Raw genomic sequence first — 24,234 nt, 5'->3', positions numbered from 1 at the left:
ACTTTCCATTCTTGCAAGGTGACACAGTTGGCGAGCTACTTCGAGCCCTTGATCTTAGCTGCAGTAGGTGTCGCCTCCAAGATTTTGGACCATCAACAGCAGATGACAGTGCTGGACCAAACCAAGACACTGGCAGAGTCTGCCCTGCAGATGCTGTATGCAGCCAAAGAAGGTGGAGGAAACCCCAAGGTATGGTTCAGGATGTCAGGGACTCACTTAGAACCACAAAGGTCCTGGTCCTGCTGTATTGTCTCTCTCTAAGGAAAAAAACATTACTCCAGTTCTCTGAAGTGGGGAATTATCTTCTATTATTGGTTTTCCCAGGGATTTAGAGGGGGGTTAAGAAGTGTACATAATTAAATCTTATCTGTAAGTTATTTTTTCCTTAAAGAATGTATAGACAAGCATCCTTGAGGGAAAAAAATGAATTCTGTGATGATGACAGGAATAAAAGCAAATGCTTACTGGGACCTGTTCAGTGTTGACACCAACTTGCAGGAAGGAAAATTCAGTTGTTTTCCAGTGAATGTCATTTCTGTTTCTCACACTTAAGAGACAGCAATTTCATATGAGATCCCCTTTGCCAGTTTGTAGAAGGAACATTTCTTCAGCCTGTTGTGTTACCCAGCTGCTTTAAGTGGCCAAAGATGACAATAGTGTGTCACAGGTGACTTTGTATCACATTTTATTTTGAACTTGGGAAGAGGGAAAAGTATATGCAAAGCCATACGTAGGGTTACAAAGGAAGAAAAAAAGATTGTGATTATCTTCAGAAGATGGTAAGCAGTCTGATGTGTCTAGAAAAATGCAGATCACAAAGACAGCTGGACAAGAGGATAGACTGTGCCATGCTGTGACAGATCTCATCTTCCAAGCCAAGGTATTTGACCTTTATTGTAAGCCATGGGCAGTCAGTGATGGTCTTTAAGCAGAAGAATGACACAACCAATCCATATTTTAGAAACATCTCACTGTGACAGCATGAATAATGTCTTAAACCTGCATTTTCTATATTCAGGTTTTCATTCAAATATCTGACCATTACTAAGAGCCTAATTCTGGGTATGCTGAAAGTACTAAGAGCCTGCCACAGCCCTCAAAGTGTGCAGAGTCTTTTGGAATAACAAGTCTAGTTGCAAAACTGGTAGAGTAGATCAAGAAGGACAAAGAATGCAGCCCTGACTGTGATAGATTAGCAGTAGGTGCCCTGATGTGGGGCCAGCCCTCTTTGTACCCTCCCCAAACTAGAGGAGTCAGAGCTAACCTTCTGACTCAGCTCTGGTTGTCTTTTATCCAAGGCTACTTATTGCCACATTTCTTCACCCTCCACCTAAGAGGGTCTCAGGACCAGTAGAATATCAAAATAGGACTCTTCTGGATGGGTTTTTAAGATGTTAGCATATCTGCTTGGACAGCCAGTTCTGAGCTCCTCTTGAGCATACATAGTCAGCATCACAAGTTTCATAATGGCATTCTCTGCTTGGAATTGGTGACCAGAATAGTTTTCACTGAGGGACCAGAAGCACTGGGTGTGGTGAAGTAAGACATGATGAGTAAAGGCCAGGCAGGTGAACTCTGTCCCCTCACCAGTACCCAGCGTGCATTTGGTCTACAAATTGAAGGCTTGTCCCAAAAGACACCTGGGCCACTGGGTTTGCTTTTTAGACCCTTTCCTAAGAGGTCAGAGGCACAGACAACCAATTTAGGTGGATACTTACTGGGTTTTATTTGCATTACCTGTTAATTTTCTTGTTGACAGAAAAAAAAATAGGACTAAAATGTTTTTAAATAGTTTTCAGTAGTTCTGATTTGGTGGAAAATAGCACACTTCTGGGATCAGACATAACTGGATTCAAATCCCAGCTCCACCTCTTTCTAGCAGGTTATTTCCTTTCTGTATTTCCTGGCCTGAACAACAAGGGCTAATTATGAACCCCTCCCTAGGGTAGCTGTAGAAACTGAATGAGATACTATGTCTGGTCGGAGAGGTGTTTAAAACAAGAAGTGGCAGCCTCAGAGCCTGAGGTTAATGAATTGCACATATTAGGAAGGCATGTGCTGATAGCTTCTTCTTTGCCCCATTGAGCTCCCTCCTGGGTCCCCACCCCATCCACTGCCTTCCACAGTGTCCTCCATGGGCACCCATAGAAGCTGTTGCAATACTCCAGCAAAAAACATAGCCCTCTTCTGTGTTGCATGGCTCTAATTATTAGTTGTTTTTCTCCCTTTACTATAATTGAGATCTGCTCCCTGTAGCCTTCTCCCACTTTCCATCCTCCTGTGATGTCTTTGCCTGCTGTCCTGCGCTTTGTAGTGGAAATGCTGTTAGAAAGAAACAAGGCTCCCTTGGAAGTTGACTTCAGGCATGTGTCCAAGAAAGAATGGAATCTGTATTGTGCTGGTGAGGAGCAGTAACAAGGAACCCCTCCAAAATCGAAAATAACGACCTCATTGTTAGGCTACTAACTCTGCTTCCTGGACGGTCACTGGTCATTTAAACATGCCTTAATTGAGACCCTACTGTGTCTTTGGGCATACTAAGCTGCTGTGCTCAGCCAGCACACAGTGTGTGGTTCTGAACTAAGCTGTGACTTGCCTTTGGAGTTCAGAACAAAGGCGCTGAATGGGGCTGGTACAACTGGAGACAGCTTTACAGAGGAGGTGGACTGTGAATTGACCTCTAAGAATCTGTAAAACTTTTAAACATAAGGAGTGAAGAGTAATAGGTCTTCTAGAAAATCTAACAGCCCGTCTTCCCAAGCAGATGGGAAAATAATTCATTTCTAGGATAGCCACATCCAAGGATTATTTTTGTGGATTTTTGTCACTTTGTATGGGGCAAATGCTCTGTAAATTTTGAAGGGAGTCCCAAAATAACAGCTTCATGACTTACTGCTGCTGCCCCCCAGATTTGCTCCTGACACCTTCCTGAGCCCAAAGGAGATGGAAGATCCTTGACAAGCCGCGCTTGTCTCTCCCCTAAAGCACATATTTACTTTTCATATGAATATGTAAAATTTCTGATATATTTTGCATCATCAGTAATGAGTTCATCTGAACTGAGACTTAAAGAAAAACACAGATTTTATTTGATCTCCTTGTAAATGAGAATATATTTGTATGAGATGTTTTCTGTGGAGTGTGACATACAGGAGATAGCACCTTTCAGGTTTCTGTCATCAAAACCAAGCCATCTGTACATTTCACGTTATACCCTCTCTATGCCATGAAATTAACTATCAACTGAAATTGCCAGTTTACTCTATTACATCTTGAAGACAGAAATCTACGCCTCCTGACACAGTTGCCTCAAGGATAACCATCTGAAAGCAGCATGTGTTACATCTCATCAGATGTCATCCTTCAGGAACTCTCCTTGCTTCCCAGGACTTTTCAGTTCAGACAGGGCCAGTTCGTATGACTCACTAGCCTCCTTACAATTCTTCTTTTATATTAAAATTTTTTTTTTAATTCATAGCAGTTATTTTCTATCAAGTCCCACTGGCTTTGTTACCTTTTCACCCACCAAAGTGAAAATGCAATGTTTGGGATCTTTTGTAAATGTCAGCTCCCCAGGGTGGGTCAGGATGACCCCCACTCCTTCCTGGATAGTCCCAGCACCTGGGTGCAGCACAGTCCTTACACTAACTACCTGGTGTTAGATCACATTTCAGAGGAGCACATCCCCCTACTACCCTGCCCACTATGAGTCCATCAGAATTTTGCTACATAGCAATATTATAATTCTTCCTATTATACTGAAGAGGAAGCAAGTCTATTCACTTAGCTAGTTGGCATTGGAGCCACAACTAGATCCCAGGTTTTCCTGCCCCAGTCTTAGAAACTTTCTCCTGCATCCTGCTGCCATTTGAAGTGTCTTCCAGGAAGCCCAGCACTGCCCTGTTCCATATTCTGTCTGCTCATTTGTCTACCCAGCCCCTGCTCTGCGCTTGACATGGACACATCCTCACAGTATGGTATATGAGGAACGCGAGGGCAGTGTGGCTTTGCCTACAGAGGGTCTGCCCTTGGAGAATATTGCTCATTTATTTCTCCAATTTTCCTGGCAATATAAATTGTGACATAGTTCTAAAGACTGTTTGGCCTTCTACATATTTATTCCTTTTTTATGTACCTACATTTGCATAATCTCCTAACTTATTTGTAGAAAGGGAATTAGAGTGTATTGGGCAATGTGGAATAGAAGAACATATGTTATGAGTACATTTTTCCTTTATAGTAGTTTCTTTTTTCATTAACTACGTCAACTCATATATTTAGGAGCCTGTGGCATTCTCTTTCTACAACCATGAACATAGTAACAAATAAAACTAGTCATGTCATTAGACACTATTTGACCTTGCAGTTTTATTCTTCCTCTTGGTTATAAAAAAAAAAAGTGCTTTTCCTATTTGTCTTTCTGACTTTTATTTGGTTTGCAAACAAACATCCAAAATCCAGGAAAAGGAGAATATAGGATGCATTGCTGTGTTCCACCATGAGGATAGTTTTGTCTTCTTAAGGTTATTCATAAGAGAAGTGAAATGATTCTTAAGAAACTAAGCACCATTTCCTTCTGTGGAAGGAAACATTTCACAATTCCCTTCTCAGGCTCAACATACCCATGACGCCATCACAGAAGCCTCCCAGCTGATGAAGGAAGCCGTGGACGACATCATGGTGACACTGAACGAAGCTGCCAGTGAAGTGGGGCTGGTGGGAGGCATGGTGGACGCCATTGCAGAGGCTGTGAGCAAGGTGGGCATGGGCTTCTGGGTGGAATGGCCCCTCCTTAGCCATCTTTGCCTCGGTCTGTTCCCACTGTCCCCAAGCAAGCCACCTTCTCTCGAGAGCTCTAGTTTATTACTTTTGTAAGCCAGCTTTTCCCCTCTTCCTTCCAGTTTTATCTAGGAGGATGGGAGGTGGTCAACATATCATTGGTTTCCTCATTTACAAAATGGAAGTAATTATTCACCTCCTCTGTCTCCTTCATAAGTTCATTGTGAAAAGCAAACTTCAAAATGGTTACTGTGGGATAACAGGGAGATTTTCTGAATGCAGGTTCTTGGGCTGCACCCCTAACTTGCTTGTTTGGGATCTTGATGGGGTAGAGTCTTGGAATCTCTGTTAGTACTTTTAAAAATTTCCTCATGGTTCTGGTATCTAGTCACATGCATCAACCAATGAAATAATATGTGTAAAACCCCTTCATGAACTCTCATAGACAACAGATAAAGAAGATAAGCATCATTTTCTCATTTAGTGACCTGTCAGTTGACATGGGTCAGTAAGGAAATATGACTGGAGACAGTTTCAATTCCATATATCCTGCTCTTTTCCCCCAAGGAATCCTTCACTCGTCATGTCAGTTTGATATTCATCACCAAGAACAATTGTTCATCAGCATCTAATTGCCATCCTGTGATAGCACAGCCAAGAATTATAGACATCCTCTGTGTTTTGACATGTCCATCGTCAGAATGTGAATACATTAATATGGTTTTTCAGGATAATAAGCAGTCTTTAATTGCTAATTTAGAGAAGATTGGTTGTTCATATCTCCATAAAGAAAGGATACCCTCAAACTGTAATTAGAGTAATTATCCCTAAACATTATATAGTCATTGTCACACTGCTGGAGTAACAAGTCTGGGCTGGACAGCCAAGTCTTCCTTTAGAGACCTGGGGCTCCACTTTGTTAAAGTATCTGTTAACCCATTTTGTCCCATCGACCCATTTATGAAACCTAAAAACTTAAATTGAGCAACAAATATACCACTTATGGTAACTTCAAAATGAACATTTGTTTTTAGAATCCTGTCCTTTTGAGAAAAGTAATAGGTGAATGATTAGAGATAATATTCATTAATACTATAAATTGTATGACTAATGGTATTCATGATAACAAATTGCATAATAAACTCTAGAATGTGATTTTCAACCTATTCTGTTGCACCTGGGTCCATTTCATTGAAATAGTCACAGAGTTGAAAACTTGGGACTTAATGGGTTAATTTTTTATCTGTGAGCTTCTCATGCTTCAAATAAGGACAGTTTGGCACAAACAAGTAAATGGCAAAATTCTCAACTCCTTTGGATAAGTCTCAGTGTGTGTGTTTGGTTTTTAGGACATCAGAACACTAGAGCTTTGAAAATAAGCTATGTGTATACCAAGAATATAAAATAATGTGTCTAAGTCCAAGGTTTCTTGGTACAAATTAGAAAATCAAATGATAATCTTTTTCTTCTTGAGAAAAGGGAATTTTCAGAATCAGTGCAATGACAGGGAAATGTCCTAGCAATCCCTGGAACGTGAGAGTCAGATCTGAAGTCTTCCTGAGGCAGCTGTGAGCCTTACGTGCTGCCCCAGGCTGCAGACGGAAAGCAGCTCTTGCACACCTGATGTCAGTGGTGTGACAGCTGCTCCCTCAGCCCAGCACACACGTGACTGTGCTGGAAAAGCTGGAAACTGCTGACAACACAGACCACAGAGGCCACGAGCGAAGGGTTTTCCCCCCTCAGTTCTTGAAAACAAATCACTGGGGCTGGGTGTAGTGGCACAGGCCTGTAATCCCAGTGGTTTGGGAGGCTGAGACAGGAGGATCACAGGTTCAAAACCAGCCTCAGTAATTTAGCAAGACCCTGTCTCAAAATAAAAAATAAAAAAAGACTGGGGATGTGGCTCAGTGCTTAAGCACCCCTGGGTTCAATCCCTGGTACCTAAAAATTAAACAATATGCCACTGGGGTTTCCGGACTGCCCCTAAACTCTTACCTGATCTGTCCTGACATCCAAGAGACCACACAAGACCTCTTCCCCATCCTGCCTTTACTCGGCCTTTTGCTAGAGCTTTAAGGGATGTTTCAGTCCCTTGGGCCCTAAGCAGCAGGATATTAGACAGCTGGTGTTTGTGTCCAGGTGCATTAATTTGGTGAAAACAGTGATATGCTCTTTGAATCATTGCTTAAATTATCAAGGGCAGTAACAGGCAATAAAATATGAGTGTACCCAAAGTTTATTTGAACTTGGATGCAATTCTTGCAATTCTTCAGAGCTTCCACTACAGTAGTTCTGGAGATTTCCTGTCCATGTGTCTAAGCACTAGAGAGTCTGGAACTGATAGGTGAACATGAAGTAATAAGCTTTCTCTGTGACTTGGGACAAATCACTCCAGCCCTCTGAACCTTGATTTCTTCATTCAGTGAGATTTGTGGGATTCTGTGGAATTTCACAATACAGTATCTTTTCTTTGTTTTCCTTACAGCTTTGGTGCTAAGAAAGTTGCAGAAGCAAAACAAAAATTTTGCTACTAGCATCACTACTGTTTCATAAAAGAAAGGTCATATTAATACCAGAAAAGAAAAAAAAAAAGCAATGTGAAGTCTGTAATCCCAGAATAAAGGGGAGGTCTTCAACTAAATAAATTAGAAATCCTGAAGCACTACTTTGTTCTTACCTTTCTCATTACCTTCAGATTGGGTAAAGGTTCATCGCAGTAGCCAGCAGTCACTGGCTACAGGTTCCTGGCTTGCTATAGTTGGGCCACATCTCAAATGAAGGATCCTAACACCTGCTGACACTTAGAAGATGCTCAGTGGGTTAACACTTAACAGATGAGCCAACTCAATCCTTATTTGACTAGCAGGGTCCCCATGCTGTGATAAGACACTTAGAATCATCTCTCTGCCTAATAAAGATACCTTAAATTTTTTTTCCCTAGCTGTTTATGGTGGTGCACACCTGTAATCTCAGTAGCTCAGGAGGCTGAGGCAGGAGGATTGCCAGCCTCAGCAACTCAGTGAGACCCTGTCTCTAAATAAAATATTTAAAAGGGAGGGGGAGTAGTAGAGGATAGGAAAGGCAGCAGAATACAACAGATACTAGTATGGAAGTATGTAAAAACGTAGATGTGTAACAGATGTGATTCTGCAATATATATATGGGGTAAAAATGGGAGTTCATAACCCACTTGAATCAAATGTATGAAATATGATATGTCAAGAGCTTTGTAATGTTTTGAACAACTAATAATTTAAAAAATGCTGTTCTAAAATTATAGAATACAAAATTACATAAAATTGTTGAATTTAAAAAAAAAATTAAAAGGGCTAGGCAAGTTACTCAGTGGATTATCACACCTGGGTTCAATACCTGGTATCCCTTAAAAATAATAATCTAGAGTTTATGTTGTGTTGTTTGGTGAAAATGACGCCCAGGCTGTGCAGCCGCATCACACACAGGCTCCAGGGACATATTCCTTTCACTCACGATGTAGTTTGTGACTGTTTGACATGTGGCTCTTATTGAGGATACCATCTAACATTCTCCTAATTGACCTCTTGGCTCCCAATCTCTTCCCTGAGTCCAAACTATCTGGCAAAGAGGTGCCAGGGAGATCTTCTCAAGTATGTCATCGCCTGCCCAGTTCCCACCATCTTCCTCTTGATTTCAAGTTTCTCCAGACAACAGCCTCATTCCCAACAGTCTCAAAACCTGCTTCTGTACAGGTGATGCCAAGCCCGCTATGCTCACACATCCTATATTGGCATCTTTGCCTTGTCTTTTCATCTGGAATATCATTCAGCAACCAATGGTGACAGTAATGCTGATGACGGTGGTGAAGATGGGTTGCCTTTTTCTTCATTATAGTCTCACTGACATTATCAACATTATCATCTTAATTCTCGTGGTCATCATCTCCTCTTTTATGCAGCTCTTGGCCACATATAGTTTCAATGGATTCTACAACTGTGCCCTGCTTGGAAGTTACCAACGAAGGTCATCTGAGACCTGGAGATCTTAACCAGCTTGAGGACCATTTATAAGCTCTTGAATCAGGTCTCAGATACAAGTTTCTGAGCAATAAGTCCTCAGCCCTTTGAGGGACACAGCCACAGTCCTACCTGCTCCCACTCTTCACCACACAGTGATCTTGCCCTTCTCTCAATTTGTATCACACTTAGAGTCAGATGAATAGCAGATTATTCCTAGAACTTCCAGTTCCTTCTATTTCCAACTTAGATCATAAATAACTCCAGGGCATCAGTGTATGTGGACTCCAGCATCCTAGGGAAGCCCTTAGTGATCTATCTTCTGCCTCCTCTCCCACCTCATCTTTCTCCTCTTTGCACTTCCCTGAACATCAGTTCTACCACGCCTCTATATGCTGCAGTGCTATCCCATTTCTTGGATTACCTTCCCTACCTTTTACATTCGTGGACGCTCCTGACCTGATTAGACTTTAACTGAAACATCACTTCTCCATAATGTATCCCATTCTGAGACTCATCTGGGGGACTCTTACCTGTGTCCCCTGAATGCCTTATGTGCAGCCCTACTGCAGTCCTTACTGCACAAGTTGGGGAATTCATCTCCAACAGGGCCAAAGAATCTAAGGGCCTCTCCACTTCTCTAAGTTTCTAATTCTAATAAATGCAATCCATGCTTCAATGAGTTTCTTATGACTTCTGCATTCTTTTCCTCTTCTCTATAGCTGGATGAAGGCACCCCTCCAGAACCAAAGGGAACATTCGTCGACTACCAGACAACTGTGGTTAAATACTCCAAAGCCATTGCTGTGACAGCTCAGGAAATGGTAAGAGCCCTTCCCACTGCTGGTTGCCCCTGTCTGCCACCACCTCTGAGTCTTTAAACTCAGGATCTGTGTGGGAGAGAGACATGCTCCTAGTTCCTCCTGGGTTCTAGCACCCACCCTTTCTTTGTAGTCTCTCTGGTCACTTGTGGTCTAGAAACCCAACCTGCTGAGAAGCCCACCTCATGAAAAAGCCACAAGAAGGAATTAAGATGACTGAGATTTGGGCATGAGGACAGGGAACAAAGGAAGGAGAAAATATGAGAGAATAAAGGAAATGAGAAGGAAATTGGAGTCAAGAAGAAAAAAAGTCCTATTCACCTCTGAAAGGCCTTGAGATATTTTGATATATTTAAATCACAGTATGAGAAAAGATATTTTTGGATAAAATAGAACAGAGATGAGACTGTCTTACAGAGTCAAATTTTAACACTTAGACAATATAGTATTGCCTATCTTTTTAGGCAGGATGGAACAGTGTGGTTATTATTAAAAAAAAAAAAAAAAAATCCTGACAACAGAAGGCAAGTAACTTTTGGAGATAATTTTTTGTTGTTTTTTGCTAAAATGCAACACAAGAACTCTATTAGTAGATCCGTAGATATAAATGCCATTCAAGAAACAATGAATGCTATCTTGACACGTTAATAAGTTACATAAAAAAATGACAAATGGGGTCTTTAGAGAATGAATAGGATCATGTGGGGAAAGTGCCTCTTCACTTTAAAAGACTCAGAGGCTATAGGGTAGACTCTTCGGAGATGCCTCAGATGCTTTTGCCACAAAAGCCTGAATTGAGAAATCCAGGGGCCTTCCTTGATAGAGGGACCAGAATGATCCACCACGTGGTTACTGTCCCATCACAGTGGCCCACGCGCTTCTCTGGTTCTGTCATGTAATCGTGTGTCCACTAGAGGTTGAGCTTGGACCACGAAGCCTTCTCTGGCTGCTCCACTCATTCCAATGGAAACTGACTGTGCCAGGTCTACTGTTATTGAAAAGAATTGGGGCTGGGGCAGGAGGGAGACATAACACTCATCTCCGTGTGTCTGACCAGCTGGAGCTGAACGCAAGCCCGTCCTCTAAAGGGAGCACAGAGGACAAAAGTCCCGCCCTGCAGCTTTGCCATGCAGTGCAGTGGCAGGAGAAGACATTTTTGAGTGGCCCTTTAGCATTTCTGGAATGTCTCCTGGGCCAGGCTCTGCGCTAACCTGTGTTGACCTTGTTGTCCTTGACCCTAAGGAGCCCAGCTTCCAGCTGCATGGCCACTCCTGAGACAGCTGGCCTGTGCCTTGATTGGAGAGGCCCAGTTCACCTTGAGGACTCACCCTCAGAATCTCTGTGTGGCTGGGCACAGATGGAGCAGTTCGTGGTGCCATCTCACCCTCTTGAGGTTCAACACGTGCTCCTTGGAACCCATACTTGGGCCTGAAGCTTGTTACATTTCCTTATAAAAAAAACCTTAGAAGAGACAGACATTCCTATCCCACCTCAATGGATATGAAGTTGTTCAAAAAGACTTTAAAACCCTTTCACATTAAGGCCTTCAAAAGTTATAAAGAGAGAGTTATCCAGAGCAAGGAAGGGGATGAGGCAGGAAGGAAGCCCCTTAAGAGGGACAAGGACACGTCTGAGTAATACATTAAAGCTGTTCTTGTGAGAATTGGCATTTTTGTCCAGAGGAAGAAGGAAAGCTAGAAACTAGCGTGTTAGGTGAGCTTAGCTAAGACACACTGTTCTATGAAGCAGAAAAATATGTCTTGCCAATAAGAACATTGTGGCTGAACCCTTGTCATGCTTTGGCACAAATTTATTTCAAAGCTATTCTCTGAGTTTCTTCCTCCAAAACATTGGCTTCTCTACCACTTCTCATTCACAACTTTAACAGCCCTGTCCTCATGCCCCATGCCCTTTCTTACCTGGGTGGATCCTGCTTCTAAGACCCAGAGTCCAAACCAGCTGTCCGTAGACACCCAGGCCAGGAGTGTGCAGTGCACATGGGTTGTGCCTCCTGGTAGTTTCGTGGGGGAATTCCTCTTTGGCCTCACAGGGCACCTCCCAGAGAGTGGTCCCTCAGGGCCCAGCTCCACGATGCACGGCCTCCACACTAAGCATGTGCCCATCTGGCCCAACCAGAATCTGCTGGCCTAAGAGGGGCCCTGCAGGGTCTGCATGGGTTCTGGCCTTTTGTGTGCAATGTGGCATGGGCTGTGCTTGAGCTGCCCTTTCCAGCATTCAGCCCTGAATGCCAGTACTAGCCTTCACCCCATCGGGAGCTTAAAAGTGAATGAAATCCTTTGGCTTCCAATGGTATTAACACGTGGTTTTCATGCTTTTCTCTGTGTGTATTTGTGTCTTGCTTGTTTTCTTTTTCCAGATGACTAAGTCGGTTACTAACCCGGAGGAGTTGGGAGGATTGGCTTCACAAATGACCAGTGACTATGGGCACCTGGCTCTCCAGGGCCAGATGGCAGCAGCCACGGCCGAACCAGAGGAGGTCTGCCACCTTAAGGCCCCTATTTTAAGAAGCAAACACAGTGGTGCCCACCCCTAAGGGATTCTCTATAGCCTGGCTCCACTCCAAAAGACCTGAGCCCAGTAGCCAGAACCAGATTCTGTTTCCACTACGTGCAGCCAACTTCTCCCCACCACACACACTCATTCATACCTGGAAGCCCAAGGTTGTGTTCCAGGCTCATGCTCTTTCAGAGCCTGACTGGCCAAGAGCTGGGACCATTTGGGGAGTAGGCTTTCAGGAAAAAAATAACTCTGCCTACAATGTTCTTCCAGGCCTCTTCCCCATCAGCCCATCATCTTACCATGCTTGAGCCTGGGGGTGCCATCTTATCATTTCCTGTTCCCATTCTATGCATCCCCCCAAGTCAAGTTTGTATTTTACAAAGGCTCCCAGAAGTGTTAGAAGCATGGGATTTTGCTGCCCCTCAATTGAGAAATGCCTGCTTTTGTGTCACAAGCCTTACCTTAATAATCTTAGTGTCCTTAGTGTCTAAGAATTGGCCCAGATCCTGCCATCATACCTCCGGTGGCCTCTTTAGTACCCACATGCCTCCCTTAACTAGCTTTCTGTGGAGGCCAGCATAGACTTGACTTCAGCAAGCTGCACCCAGAAAGGCCTTCAAATGACAACATTAGGCCCCTAAAGCCACTTTCTAAGAGTTGCAATCTCTGGTAGTTCTAAGAAACGAAGGGGTCTACTGGGAAGACCACTCCTTGGGTGGTCTCCAGAGGTCCTGACTGGGGCTCCAGGGGGTGTCAGTGTGAATACCCAGAAGGGCCCAGGGAACTCTGTGGCTCTTTAGAGAAAGAAAGCTCAATCTGGAATACAGAATGATGGGATGAGTTGCAGTAACACTGGAGAGATAAAGGTAACTGTTCCATGAAATTCAGCAAGCTGTTTATTGAGCTCAACTCCTATTGTGAATTAGCAGGACGTCAAAGCAGAAGGTTGTAGCTGGTTTTTTTCTCTCCTTGCAGTAATAGTCACTGTCCCAAAGTTCCTCAGTGCTGCTTTTTCTTCTGGGAGTCAGATCCGAGCATGTTCTAACAAAGATTCCCAGAGGTTCTACAGAAGCAAAGACCCAGAACACATTGCTTTCTAACAAGTGGCATAACCATGCATGTGAACAGAAGCATCACATATATGTACTTGCATACATATATATCTAGCATGGGATTTCTTAAGTTTTAACAGTGCCTGTGTTTTCTGATTTCAAAATGATTATTTAGGTTGCAGCATGAATAATTGTTTGTGATGAGTGTGTTAAGTTCAATCAAGAAAGGAACACTATCAGAGACTCCAGGACTCTCTTGATTCTTTTACACAGGCCCATCTTTCTTTCTTTAAAATAGACTCCCTGCTTTAGTAAGACTAGACTATAATTCCAGTCTGTAATTTATCTAGACATATAATTTCACTTGATTAATGTGTAATTTTGAATTTCATAAACAACTATAAGGGAACTTACGTTAGAGTAAAGAAGACTTTGGTTGAACAAAGGGAAGAAGTAAATGGCTTTGAGGGAGGAATTAAAAACAGACTGTAATTGTAAGGGAGGTCTGGATCCCTATCTACAGAAACCTTTATGAGTGGAATCCACCTCCATCTGCCTTGGATGGTTGAAATGCTATCCTGCCTGGGTTATCTGCAGGGCCCTTCCCCCATCGGAGTTCTTATGAGCTGCCCACCTCATGTGTGAAACAAGCAGAATTTTCTTATTGCAAGGCAAACCACTGAAGCAAACTATAAAATAAAGTCAAAGCAGCCAGGAAAGAAAATGGATTGCAGAAAGCACAACAGGTTTCTTTGGTTATTGGCCATGGGCTGTAGCAACATTTTCATTAAGCTTTTCCCATTTCACTCTTACATCTCAAGTTATATTTTACAGTCCAGACACAAAAACAATGTGACCTGGAGTGAGAAGAGACAGGGAAAATATAAAATTACCCGTGGCTTGCAAAGGAAAATTCTTTGTTTGCATTTGCCAGACAGATATGTGGGGAGAAAACCAAGAAGGTTAGGAGATCCCTGAAGCAATGTATTTTTTTATTCCAAGATCGTAGAATTATTTGTATACCCAAGAGGACCCCACATCACAGCATGTGAAAATATTTATATCCCCAGCAAGTCAAAAACGGCCCCCTTCACGACAGCCTGTAGCGGCTGTGCCAAGTCAGCGTTTTGGTCTTTTCCAGGATGGGACAATTACAGGAAAAATCAGAGCTGTGCCCTGAAACATCAAGCAGGATCTTTATCTGCTTATTTTTCCATGGAAAATTCAAACCTTTGTTAACTTCACTGTAAAAACTTCTTCAGAAAAGCTAAAAATCCTCTGGCAGCTTTGCAATTTTGGGTTATTATTATTTTTCTAAAAAATAATGAAAAGAAAAAAAGAAAGTATTGAAATTCTATGAGCCACGACTCCTAAGTGTAAATCCTGGGGGAAAGATTTAGTGACTAAAGCTTTGTCTCTAAGGAAAATCCACTGTAACCCCTTGTAATACTGGATGTCTTCAAAGCTAGCAGGAGCATTTGCCTACAAGAACCACAGCCCTCTCCCCTCGGTGAGATGGTGTCCTCTCTAGAATTCTCTAAAACTTTCCACTCCAGACATGCTTTTTAGAGGTTGGATAGTGATTCCTAAGTCTGTTGTGAACTTTCTATTTTTTTCCTTCCATATTTTTCTATCTCAGTTTGTCATATAAGTTCTGAAGAATCAGAACTTACCAACATCCACAAGCTCTCCCAGGCAAGATAGTGGACCTGGTTTCGGATGCAATTGCTTTTAAGGTCTGTGACAAGCCCAATATTTTGTTTGGTTTTAGGCAGTAAGGAAAGATGATCAGTTCTCCTAGATCACCCCCCACAGTGTAATTGGATCCAAAACTTCATAAAGGCCAGGCTTTTAATTTCCCTCCAGGCACAAAACAGGGAGATGGTTTTTCCTCCATTGAACTTTTATTTGGGCAAGAAGGGAATTGAGGTTTTTTTCATGAGGCTCAAGTAATGGTTTACTAAAGTTGCCAATTTAAAACCCCAAGTTGAATGTCTTTGAGCAACATTCCTTTATAATAAACACTAGTGGTGTGTGGAATCACCCTGTGGTTCTTAAAACATTGGGTTGTATTTGCAAGAAGTTCAGCATTGTTTTGAGAAGCTGACCATTTTTAAATCCCTTATCTGCTTGAATACAGTCTCAAAAACTCATTCTTTCTAGAATGTTCCTCTGGCGGTACAAAATGTTCACAGAGAAATTGCCAATAAAGCTGGGCACAGTGGCAAATGCCTATAATCCTAGTGGCTCTGGAGGCTGAGGCAGGAGAATAGCAAGTTCAAAGCCAGCCTCAGCAAAAGTGAGGCACTAATCACCTCAGACCCCATCTCTAAATAAAATACAAAATAGGGTTGGGGGTGTGGCCCTGCATTCAATCCTCAGTACAAAAAAAAAAAAAAAATTGCCAGTGGACTATTGATTCTGTTTTCTTCTTTCATTTGAGTGCCCTGCTGTCACACCCCTGAAAAAAAAAAAATAATAAGTCTGACCACATGGTAGGCATTGTGATGGGTGCTGTCCCATTTACTCTTCTAATCACAGTATGTGAAACAAGAATCATTTGTTCTCCCCTTTTACAGGTAAGCAAACTGAGATCCAGAGAGCTTAGTAAAATTTTTAGCTCAAGACAACAAAACCACATTTCAATCGGAGCCACTTTAAATAACTGAAACTGATAAGGTCTCTTTTTGTTTTGAAGTTCTGTCAGTATTTCTTCTACCACTTCCTCTTCACCTGACTTTATCAGCTGCCCTTTATCATTTAGAGATCTATGGTCATCCTTAATTTAAGAGCTCTTGCTTTTAGATTAGCTCTGATTCTTGAATACTTGGTGTTAAACTATGGATCTGGAAGGCTTCAAAAGCTAGACTGAGTTTGTAATGTTAATGGGGCATCACCTGGCTTCACCTTGAACTTGTTTTTAAAGCCAGGAATGTGTCTAGTAAACACATAAGTTTGAATGGCATCACTTACTGCCTTGTGGGCTGAATTGTCCCTCCTTGGTGACAGCCTTATTACTGCACCAGTCCAGACCTATTTTCAGAACTGCCATTTTTTTTAGAATCTAGGAATGCTGCTCATGTTGTATATTACACAGAAATGGTCAGCAGGACAGACCTGCCTAATGGTGAAGCTTCTGCAGCACCCAGCATAATATTCACAAGATACCCAAAGAGCAGAAACTCGCCTTTTTTAATTGAAAGAATTTTCTGTTAAGGAGACTTGAAAGCCCTTTGGGCATTAAGGAGTTAGGGGCAGAATATGTTTTTCTAAAAGCTGTATTTTTGTAATGTAAGAGAACATCTGTAGTATCCCTACTCTCCAAAGTTACTCTTCCATAAACTCTAAAGAGATGATAAGAGATGATAGCAGGAGACGGCATCCAGATAGCCAAAGTCTTCCAGGCAGCATTCACCAAATCTGAAATATTTTGGTAACTGTTCTAAATAGTTGATACAAGAATAAGCTATAACCTCTAGCTACTGTACATTTTTTAAAATAACACTGATTCACACTTAAACTTTCTTTTAGTTTCTTACCTGCACTGGAAGGCAGGTTATTCATGGCAGCTGTGTTGATCAGACCAAATGAAAACTGACATGAAAAAGAATCCAAGGAATGTGTACTTTGGGGAAGTGAAGTTTATTATACCTTAAAGGAAACAGCTGGCAGCTTAACCATAGTGACACTCCTTTCTCTTCTCCCAGGCAAATTGCCTTTAATAATCACACAATTCAGAGTCTTAAATGAATGCGTGCCTGCTGAGCCTTTAGCTCTATGAGTGTGCCTTGTTCAAGGAAACCTCAAACCTGGTCTGATGGCCAGGAAGCCTTGGCTCTGTAGGGTCCCTCTCACCATGTGGTACAGCTGAGGAAGGGGGTGTTCTGGTTGGTAAACATACAATTTTGTAAGAATCTGAACACTTTAAAATATGCTTAATACTAAAGCTATATTTTGAACTTCTAATTACCCTCTAGGGCTGTTGGGAAGTATAAATGAAATGAAAAGGCATCACCTGCTTGGAAGAGGCCTTGACACACAGCAGGGGCTCAATAAATGCTTGTTGAATGAATAACAATTGTGCCACAGAGTTCATCTAATTAACATTCTTATTGGGTGGCCTGAGTCCCAAATGAGCCGCACACCAGAAAAGGTAGCAAACTTCAGGGGCATTATGCTAGCACAATGAGCCACATGCTTGTTTGATGGAGACTGTGGGCATTTTACAGTCTCTAAAAAGGGAAGCTAAATCAACCAAATTCCATACTTCACCAGACACAGACTCCTAATAGGAGTGGAATTTTCCTAGCCAGTTTCCCATAGGACGCAGGAGAAATTTTCCACGTAGGGAAGGCCTTAATGGCAGGGTCCCATCACACTCCTTCCCTATCCCGGGCTTGCCTCTGCAGATCGGATTCCAGATTCGCACGCGTGTACAAGACCTGGGCCACGGCTGTATCTTCCTGGTGCAGAAGGCAGGGGCCCTCCAGGTGTGCCCCACAGACAGCTACACCAAAAGGGAACTGATCGAGTGTGCCCGTGCTGTCACAGAGAAGGTAAGGAGCAGCCCTCCGGGTCAGATATAGCCACCGTAGTTGCCACTGGCTCTCAGTGACCCACTGTAATGGGGGACAAAAGCAAGAAACCGAGCTAAAGTTAATCCAGCCTTCACAGCTGTCTTCTCTTCTCACCCGGGTCCTCCACGGGGAAGGCTGCACCAGAGGGTGATCCACAGGACCTGAGAAATGAAGAGTGCTACAGGGGCTATCCCATGAGGATCAGGCCCCGGTGCTCAATCTTCTCTAAGGGCTCTCCTGCAGACAGACCGTATCAGTAACATCAGAGCCAAAAGCTAGCCAGGGGGAGGCCCGTGCTGGAGCCCCACCCTGTAACCCCTGGCCTTCCTTCTTAAGGAGGCTCCCAGGTGCTAAGGGCTGAGTCAAAAAGACTGAAATTTCCCTTCCTGGGCAACCTCTTGATTTAGGGTCAGTGAAGCCAGGGAGGCTGAGTGATTTGAGGCAGTTGTATAGCGCCTTTGGGGAGGAGCATTAAGGAACTTCCCCTGGGGTCTTCAGACTCTAATGGCAGCTATTTGTAGAGAGAATCTCTAGGGTAGGGAGCAGGGCTGTGAAATCTTAGCTAAATTACTTCACCTCTCCAAGCCTTGATTTGCTCATCTATAAAGTGAGGATACAAATTTGCAATACCTGACTCAGAATTTTAAAGATTAAGCATAGTGATGTGTGTAAAAGCACCTGGCACTGTGCCAGACATAAACGTCTAGTCAATGCTCACTGCTGTTCTCTGGGAACTTTCCTCCAGAACTCTTCTCCGAGGATGCTATCCCCAGTTCACAAGGCCCCACTGTAACAGTCCCTCCGTATCCAGGCTCTTTATTCTCCTCCTGGAGGGGAACCTTTCGCTTTGCTTACAGCCCAGCCAGTTCTCACTCAGAACAGCTCTTCAGCAGGTTGTGTGAAGCACAGACCAAAGCATCTGTGCTTCAGTGGCATTTTCCTCTCTGTGCACTTCGGTTTGAAGTACATAGAGCTCTGTACTGTTGAGAAACTTGGCAACAAGACTTCAGGGCTGGCTGGGAACCCTCATGGGGAAGTCGATCACAGACACTGCTCTGTCCGTGGCCCTTGGCCGAGACGGAGCCTCAGTCTGGCTGTCTCCTGAAGCCCGCAGGACTGTCCAGGCTCTCTGGGCTCCACAGGATGAGGAAATAAATCTCTCAGCTCAGGGAAGTTATTTGCTCTCCCTTCAAAGCCCTTCCCTGTTGTGGAGGTCATGCTTGCCAAGTTCCCCCAGAAGGGCTTGCAGGGGAAGCAGCAGGGCCAGGGGCAGGATACCAAGATGCCTGTCATGGCCAGGCAACACAGTCTTCCCAAGTTGGCCTTGGCCTTGGCCTTGGCCTTGCTGCTCCTCACAGCAGATGCCCCTGATTCAGGACACCTGGGGAAGGACAAAGGCAGGGAGGCGGCCAGTTTTTAGCAACCAGGCTTATTGCTGTTTTGTGCTACGTGTCCCTGCCCTTCTAATCTGCCTGGTGTTTCTTGTGTCAGTCTTACATGTCTCAGTGTTGTATATAATGAGCCCCCAACCATGAGCCCCTTGATTGGTCTTCCTCCATGACCTCCCTAGGGACCAGGAGAGGGCCAGTAAACACCTGCCAACTTGTGCACCCTTTGCAGTGAGTAAGGCACTGTTTCTGGACTTTCTTTTTTCACCCTGGCTGAGAAAGTCTCTCTCACACACCCAAAACAGCCAATCACTTATCTTGGCCTTTGTCCCCCATTCTCTGAGAGTTCTTTCCAGAAGCTATTTATCTCATTCCCATATCAGGTCTGTGCCAGTCTGACTTCTTTTCCTGGTAGGACCTACAGGCATTTAAAGGAGAATCAGGCAAATGGAGCAGAGAAATAGTACCCTGTGAACTGGTCCTGGGATATGGTGGGCACTCAGGAAATGGTCCCCCTGCCCCTCCTGCTGGGCTGAGTCCACAACCTCTGCCAAGATCTGAGCAGCACAGGGAAAAGACTGTCCCAAACTCAGTGCCTCTTACCACACTGACATTCCCCTGCCCTGCTCAGCACGTTTCAAGAAATACATTTGCAAAACATTTCATCCTTTTGGGGGCCAGCCATAGAACGGGATGGTGGTTGTAAGTGCACTGAAATTAACACAGGGCTCCTGGCCTCTGAGAGCTTCCAGCTGCTAACCCGAGGTGCTATCCTGAGGGCAAGAGCAGTGCACTGTGGAATCCCAGGAGGTGGAGCTGTCTCTCTAGAAAAGAGAATAGGTGGAGGCATCTCAGAGGGGACTTTGAGCTGTATCTTGCTGGGTGAGTTGGTCAGTGACTGGAGAGGAGAAAATGGAGCCTTGTAGGCAGAGTGTAGATCTGGAGAGAAAAGGTGGGTGTTTCTGGGGAAGTAAGAGGCTGGAAGATGTCAGGGGAAGAAAGTGAAGTTGACATGTGGTGGAATTGTAAGCAGGGATGAGGGATGGTCAGGTTTGGGTAGAAAGTATCTCTGAAATAGGGAGGGTTTACTCTAGGGGCTGAGTGTTAGGAGCTGGAAGTCAGGATTTCTGACATGGAACATGCTGGGGTGAAGCCCTTACCTGACTTGCTGGACCCTGAGGTCACTGTGTACTGTTTGATGGTGGTTAATGATGTGCAGGAGTGTTAGGGGTGGAGAGGTTCTGGATGAGATCCCATCTGGAGCAAGGTCTGCTCTGGAGAATTTCCCATCATAAGGCAGCCAAGTTAAGGAGTGATGAATATTAGCAGTGGCTGCTCCAAACACCTAACTAAAAGAGATGGAAGTGACACAGTTCAGAGGCACCTAATCCTTGCCCCTTCACTGTGGTTTCAGAATCATAATGAGAACTAAATGCACACTAGCATCTGCCCTAGACTGAGCATTTAGGATATGCAAATGCCTTGCTAGGTACTTTACATACATCAGTTTTCCTCTATTCTTCCAATACCTTTCTTTGGTAGATAAAAAGTAATGGACCCATTCTACAGATGAGGAAACTAAGGCCCAAAAAGATGAAACAGCTTGGCCAAGGCCATGTAGCCTATAAATAGAAAAGTTGGTATTCAGACCCAGGCTGTTGATGTCAAACCTGTGCCACTGACCCCTAAGCTACATCAACTTCCAGGACAAAAAATTCAGCGTTTTCAGGTTCGGCACACTTTGGGGTCACATTTTCTCCATTTTCACATTCCTGTTTACCTACAGGTGTCCTTGGTGCTCTCAGCTCTCCAGGCTGGGAACAAGGGGACACAAGCATGCATCACAGCTGCCACTGCTGTGTCTGGGATCATCGCTGACCTGGACACCACTATCATGTTTGCAACAGCAGGGACGCTGAACGCAGAGAATAGTGAGACCTTTGCAGACCACAGGTACATGCCCCAAAACTCATCAACTTTTGCCACACTACCTGGGAGCCAGAAATCTGTATATCTCTTCTGAGTTCAACAAGGTCCTCAATGGGTTAAATGAATCATGAAATCAAAAAAAGCTCCTTTTGCCAACTGTAAACACAGAGTGATGTTTGAGCTCAGCCAACAGTCCTAGATCCAGCCTGATCCAGCAGAGAACATTTTTTTGATCTTTCACTTTGCTGGCTAGAGAGAACTGCTCCTGTGACCGTCCACTGACCTGGCAGGATTGGCAGGGGCAGGCACGTTTAGTAGGAGCTGTGCCTTGGGGAGTTTAAGAACACTGCTGAGATGGCCGTTGCTGAGGGCTCTGTGTTTACAGCTGGAGAGCCCCAAATCCTCGTCATCTATTCCTTGTCTCTCTCTAATCCAAGGTCTGGGCTGGGGGTGGGCAGAACAGATTCCCTGTACTCTGTCCTTCCCTGAGCCTAGCCCCTCAGGCTCTGATTCCCAGACAAGATGCCACCACCCATGCTTCCTCACAGCTCACTGTGGGTGTCTTAAGGGATCTTGAGAGTCACAAAAAATGTGGGATGTTCACTTAACCACAGGCCTGTGGGCCTGAGTCTTTCCCTGGACCATTACTACCCTCCACCTTGTGCACGAGGGTTGGCTTTCCTCTCATCTCCCCAACTTTGCTTACGTGGAAGCTGTGTACCCCTTGATAAGGGTGGGGGAACATGTGACTCTTTCCCAGAGCCCTTTCACCAAAGCCCCCTGTGAAGGATTTCCCCTCCCAACCACAAAAAAAAGCAAGTTTTTCCCTTTGTTTCTCCCTCCCTCCTTGGTCCTGCCTGGTTTCTCAGGGAGAACATTCTGAAGACGGCCAAGGCCTTGGTGGAAGACACAAAACTGCTTGTGTCAGGGGCGGCGTCCACTCCAGACAAGCTGGCCCAGGCAGCTCAGTCCTCAGCAGCCACCATCACCCAGCTGGCTGAGGTCGTCAAGCTGGGGGCCGCCAGCCTGGGCTCTGACGACCCTGAGACCCAGGTATGGACAGGGCCTGCCGATGTCTTCCTTGTATTCCCACAAAAGATGTGCACCAAGCCTCAGAGGACGGCTCGGGCCACTGGCAACTTTCGAAGTAGATAATATGCATGTGAATGTGTCTGGCCTGGGGACCTGTTAGGAAGCAGTTGTCTAAGCAAGATGCATAGAGCATGGATGTGGCTGGAGGATGGAGATGAGCCATGTATTTAAGAGGAATCCAGGAGGAAGAGTTCACCGGGCCTGGTGAACCAGTGGGCATTGGGACATGAGGGAGGAGCAAGCATGTCTCCACACTTCAGGAGCATTTTATGGACAGTGACTTTACATATGGAGGGAGAGCTCCCTGGAGAGTCACCCTGAGCAGGGACAAGAAGGTGAGTTCAGTCTGGGAAGTGTTGAATCAGAAGTGCCAGAGAGACCACTGGTAGAACTAATGAATGGACACAAGCCTGCTCAGGTACAGGAGCATGGGTGCAGGGATTGTTGCTGTAAAGATAGCAACATCTATAGGAGAGGAGAAGCATGGAGGGTGGAAGGACCGTCTTCAGAAGAAAACGCCTAAGGTGCCTGAGGAGCAGCAGCAGTTGGCAAGAGGAAAGCATGGGATGTTGAGCGGAGGCATTTTCAGCCCGTCAGAGATGCTGAGTTAAGGCAGGTTAATGTCTGCCACTGAGCCACTAGTCCTATACCATGGAGGGCATTGGTGACTCTTGCTATTTGTATGGGGTGGTGAGACAGCAGCAGTCAGGGAAGGGGAAAGAAATGATGTCCGCAAGCCTAGTCCCCCACTGGGGAAGTTTGGCTCTGTTTTGGAGAAAGAGAAGCTGGAAGGGTAGGAAAGGACTCTGTGCTCCTGTAACCTCTGTTTGAAATGTAATGAGTTCATGGAAATGACCTACCCTTTCCTTGGTGCCTCCTCCCAGACCATAGGCTCCTGGAGGACAATTGCTGTAGTTTATTCATCTCTGAAACCTGCACACCTGATGCAGCTCCTGGCATAGAGTAGATACTCAGCAAATATAGGTTCAACTATTGTTGAGCCAGCAGGCAAGCCTGGTGATCGATAAATAGATATTGCCTATTGCCAGAACATAAAACTTAAACCCCTCTGTTCTCGCTATTCCTGACACCACCTAATGGTAACTCTTCAGTTTTCAATGCCTAAACTGTGCTCAGTAAACTAGCGTATTTGACAAAACTAGCTGTTAAAGAAAGGGGCCTGGTGGATGAGAGTGACTGTTCTAGTTAACAGGGGCCACCAGCTTTGTTCCCACAGAGTCTGCACCTTTGTTTCCTGACATCCTCCAGGGCAGCTAAGCCCCATGAGGACATCTTCCAGTGTCCCCATGTATCCCTCCTGCAGCATTTCTTCCTGCTAACATCAGAGTTCACACTACCTTTTAGAATACTAAGCATTCACAGAAATCCCTGCCTGAGGTGATGGTTTTAACCCTGTGGAGGAAGGAAAAGCTGGAAACCATGTTCCTGTAGTTGGAATCCACAGCACAAGTTCACTTTCGTCACTTGACATAACTTGAGAAGTGACTTGGCTGGGAAGGTTTAAATCTTTTAACACAGAGAAATATTGCTGTGGAATCATCCCCTCCCACCTTGGGAAAAAAATTATGTAATAATTTTTACTAGATACAAAAGTAGAGAGATGATAAAATGAGCCCCTGTGTGTCCACCACCCAGCTTCTGTGACCATCAGCATTTGCCTTTTTTTTTTTTTCATTCAACCGTATTTTGTTGTGGTAAGAGCACTTAATATGAGATGGACTGAGACAGATCTTACCTGTGCAGTGCGGTAGTGTTAACTGTAGGCACAACAGATCCCTAAAGCCAATTTGTCTCACTTAACTGAAACTTTATGCTCATTGGCTATTTACTCCCCTCTCCCTCCCCCATCTCTGACAACCACCATTCTGCTCTGCCTCTGTGCATTTGACTTTTGTAGATATGGCATACAAGAGGGATCATGCATATTTTTTTGTCCTTCTGTGACTGACTTAATCACTTAGTATAATGTCCTCAGGGTTCATCCATGTTATTATTATATATTGCAGAATTTCCTTTTTTAAAATTAAGTGATATTTCATCATGTGCTTCTACTTTTTTTAATC

The 24,234-nt window shown here is 44.3% G+C and overlaps 1 protein-coding gene across 7 annotated transcripts in view; it reads left to right on the top strand.

Moving 5' to 3' along the window:
* Nucleotides 1-24,234, top strand: part of Tln2 (talin 2) — a 400,739-nt gene that overhangs the window by 335,359 nt on the left and 41,146 nt on the right. For 6 of the 7 annotated variants that reach the window (XM_058573295.1, XM_046426521.1, XM_058573291.1 and 3 more), the window contains 7 exons: nt 19-189; nt 4,612-4,758; nt 9,494-9,595; nt 11,970-12,089; nt 17,574-17,720; nt 20,916-21,082; nt 21,928-22,111. In XM_058573295.1, coding sequence (XP_058429278.1) covers nt 19-189; nt 4,612-4,758; nt 9,494-9,595; nt 11,970-12,089; nt 17,574-17,720; nt 20,916-21,082; nt 21,928-22,111 — 1,038 coding nt within the window. The remainder of the gene's footprint in view (nt 1-18; nt 190-4,611; nt 4,759-9,493; nt 9,596-11,969; nt 12,090-17,573; nt 17,721-20,915; nt 21,083-21,927; nt 22,112-24,234) is intronic. The other variant, XM_058573296.1, reaches the window with a different exon arrangement.

Source organism: Marmota monax, unplaced genomic scaffold (assembly GCF_021218885.2).
Source record: "Marmota monax isolate L192 unplaced genomic scaffold, Marmota_monax_Labrador192_F-V1.1 WCK01_AAM20220418_F8-fsc00078, whole genome shotgun sequence".
NCBI classification, from domain to species: domain Eukaryota; kingdom Metazoa; phylum Chordata; class Mammalia; order Rodentia; family Sciuridae; genus Marmota; species Marmota monax.
This window is presented reverse-complemented; position numbering and strand designations above follow the sequence as displayed.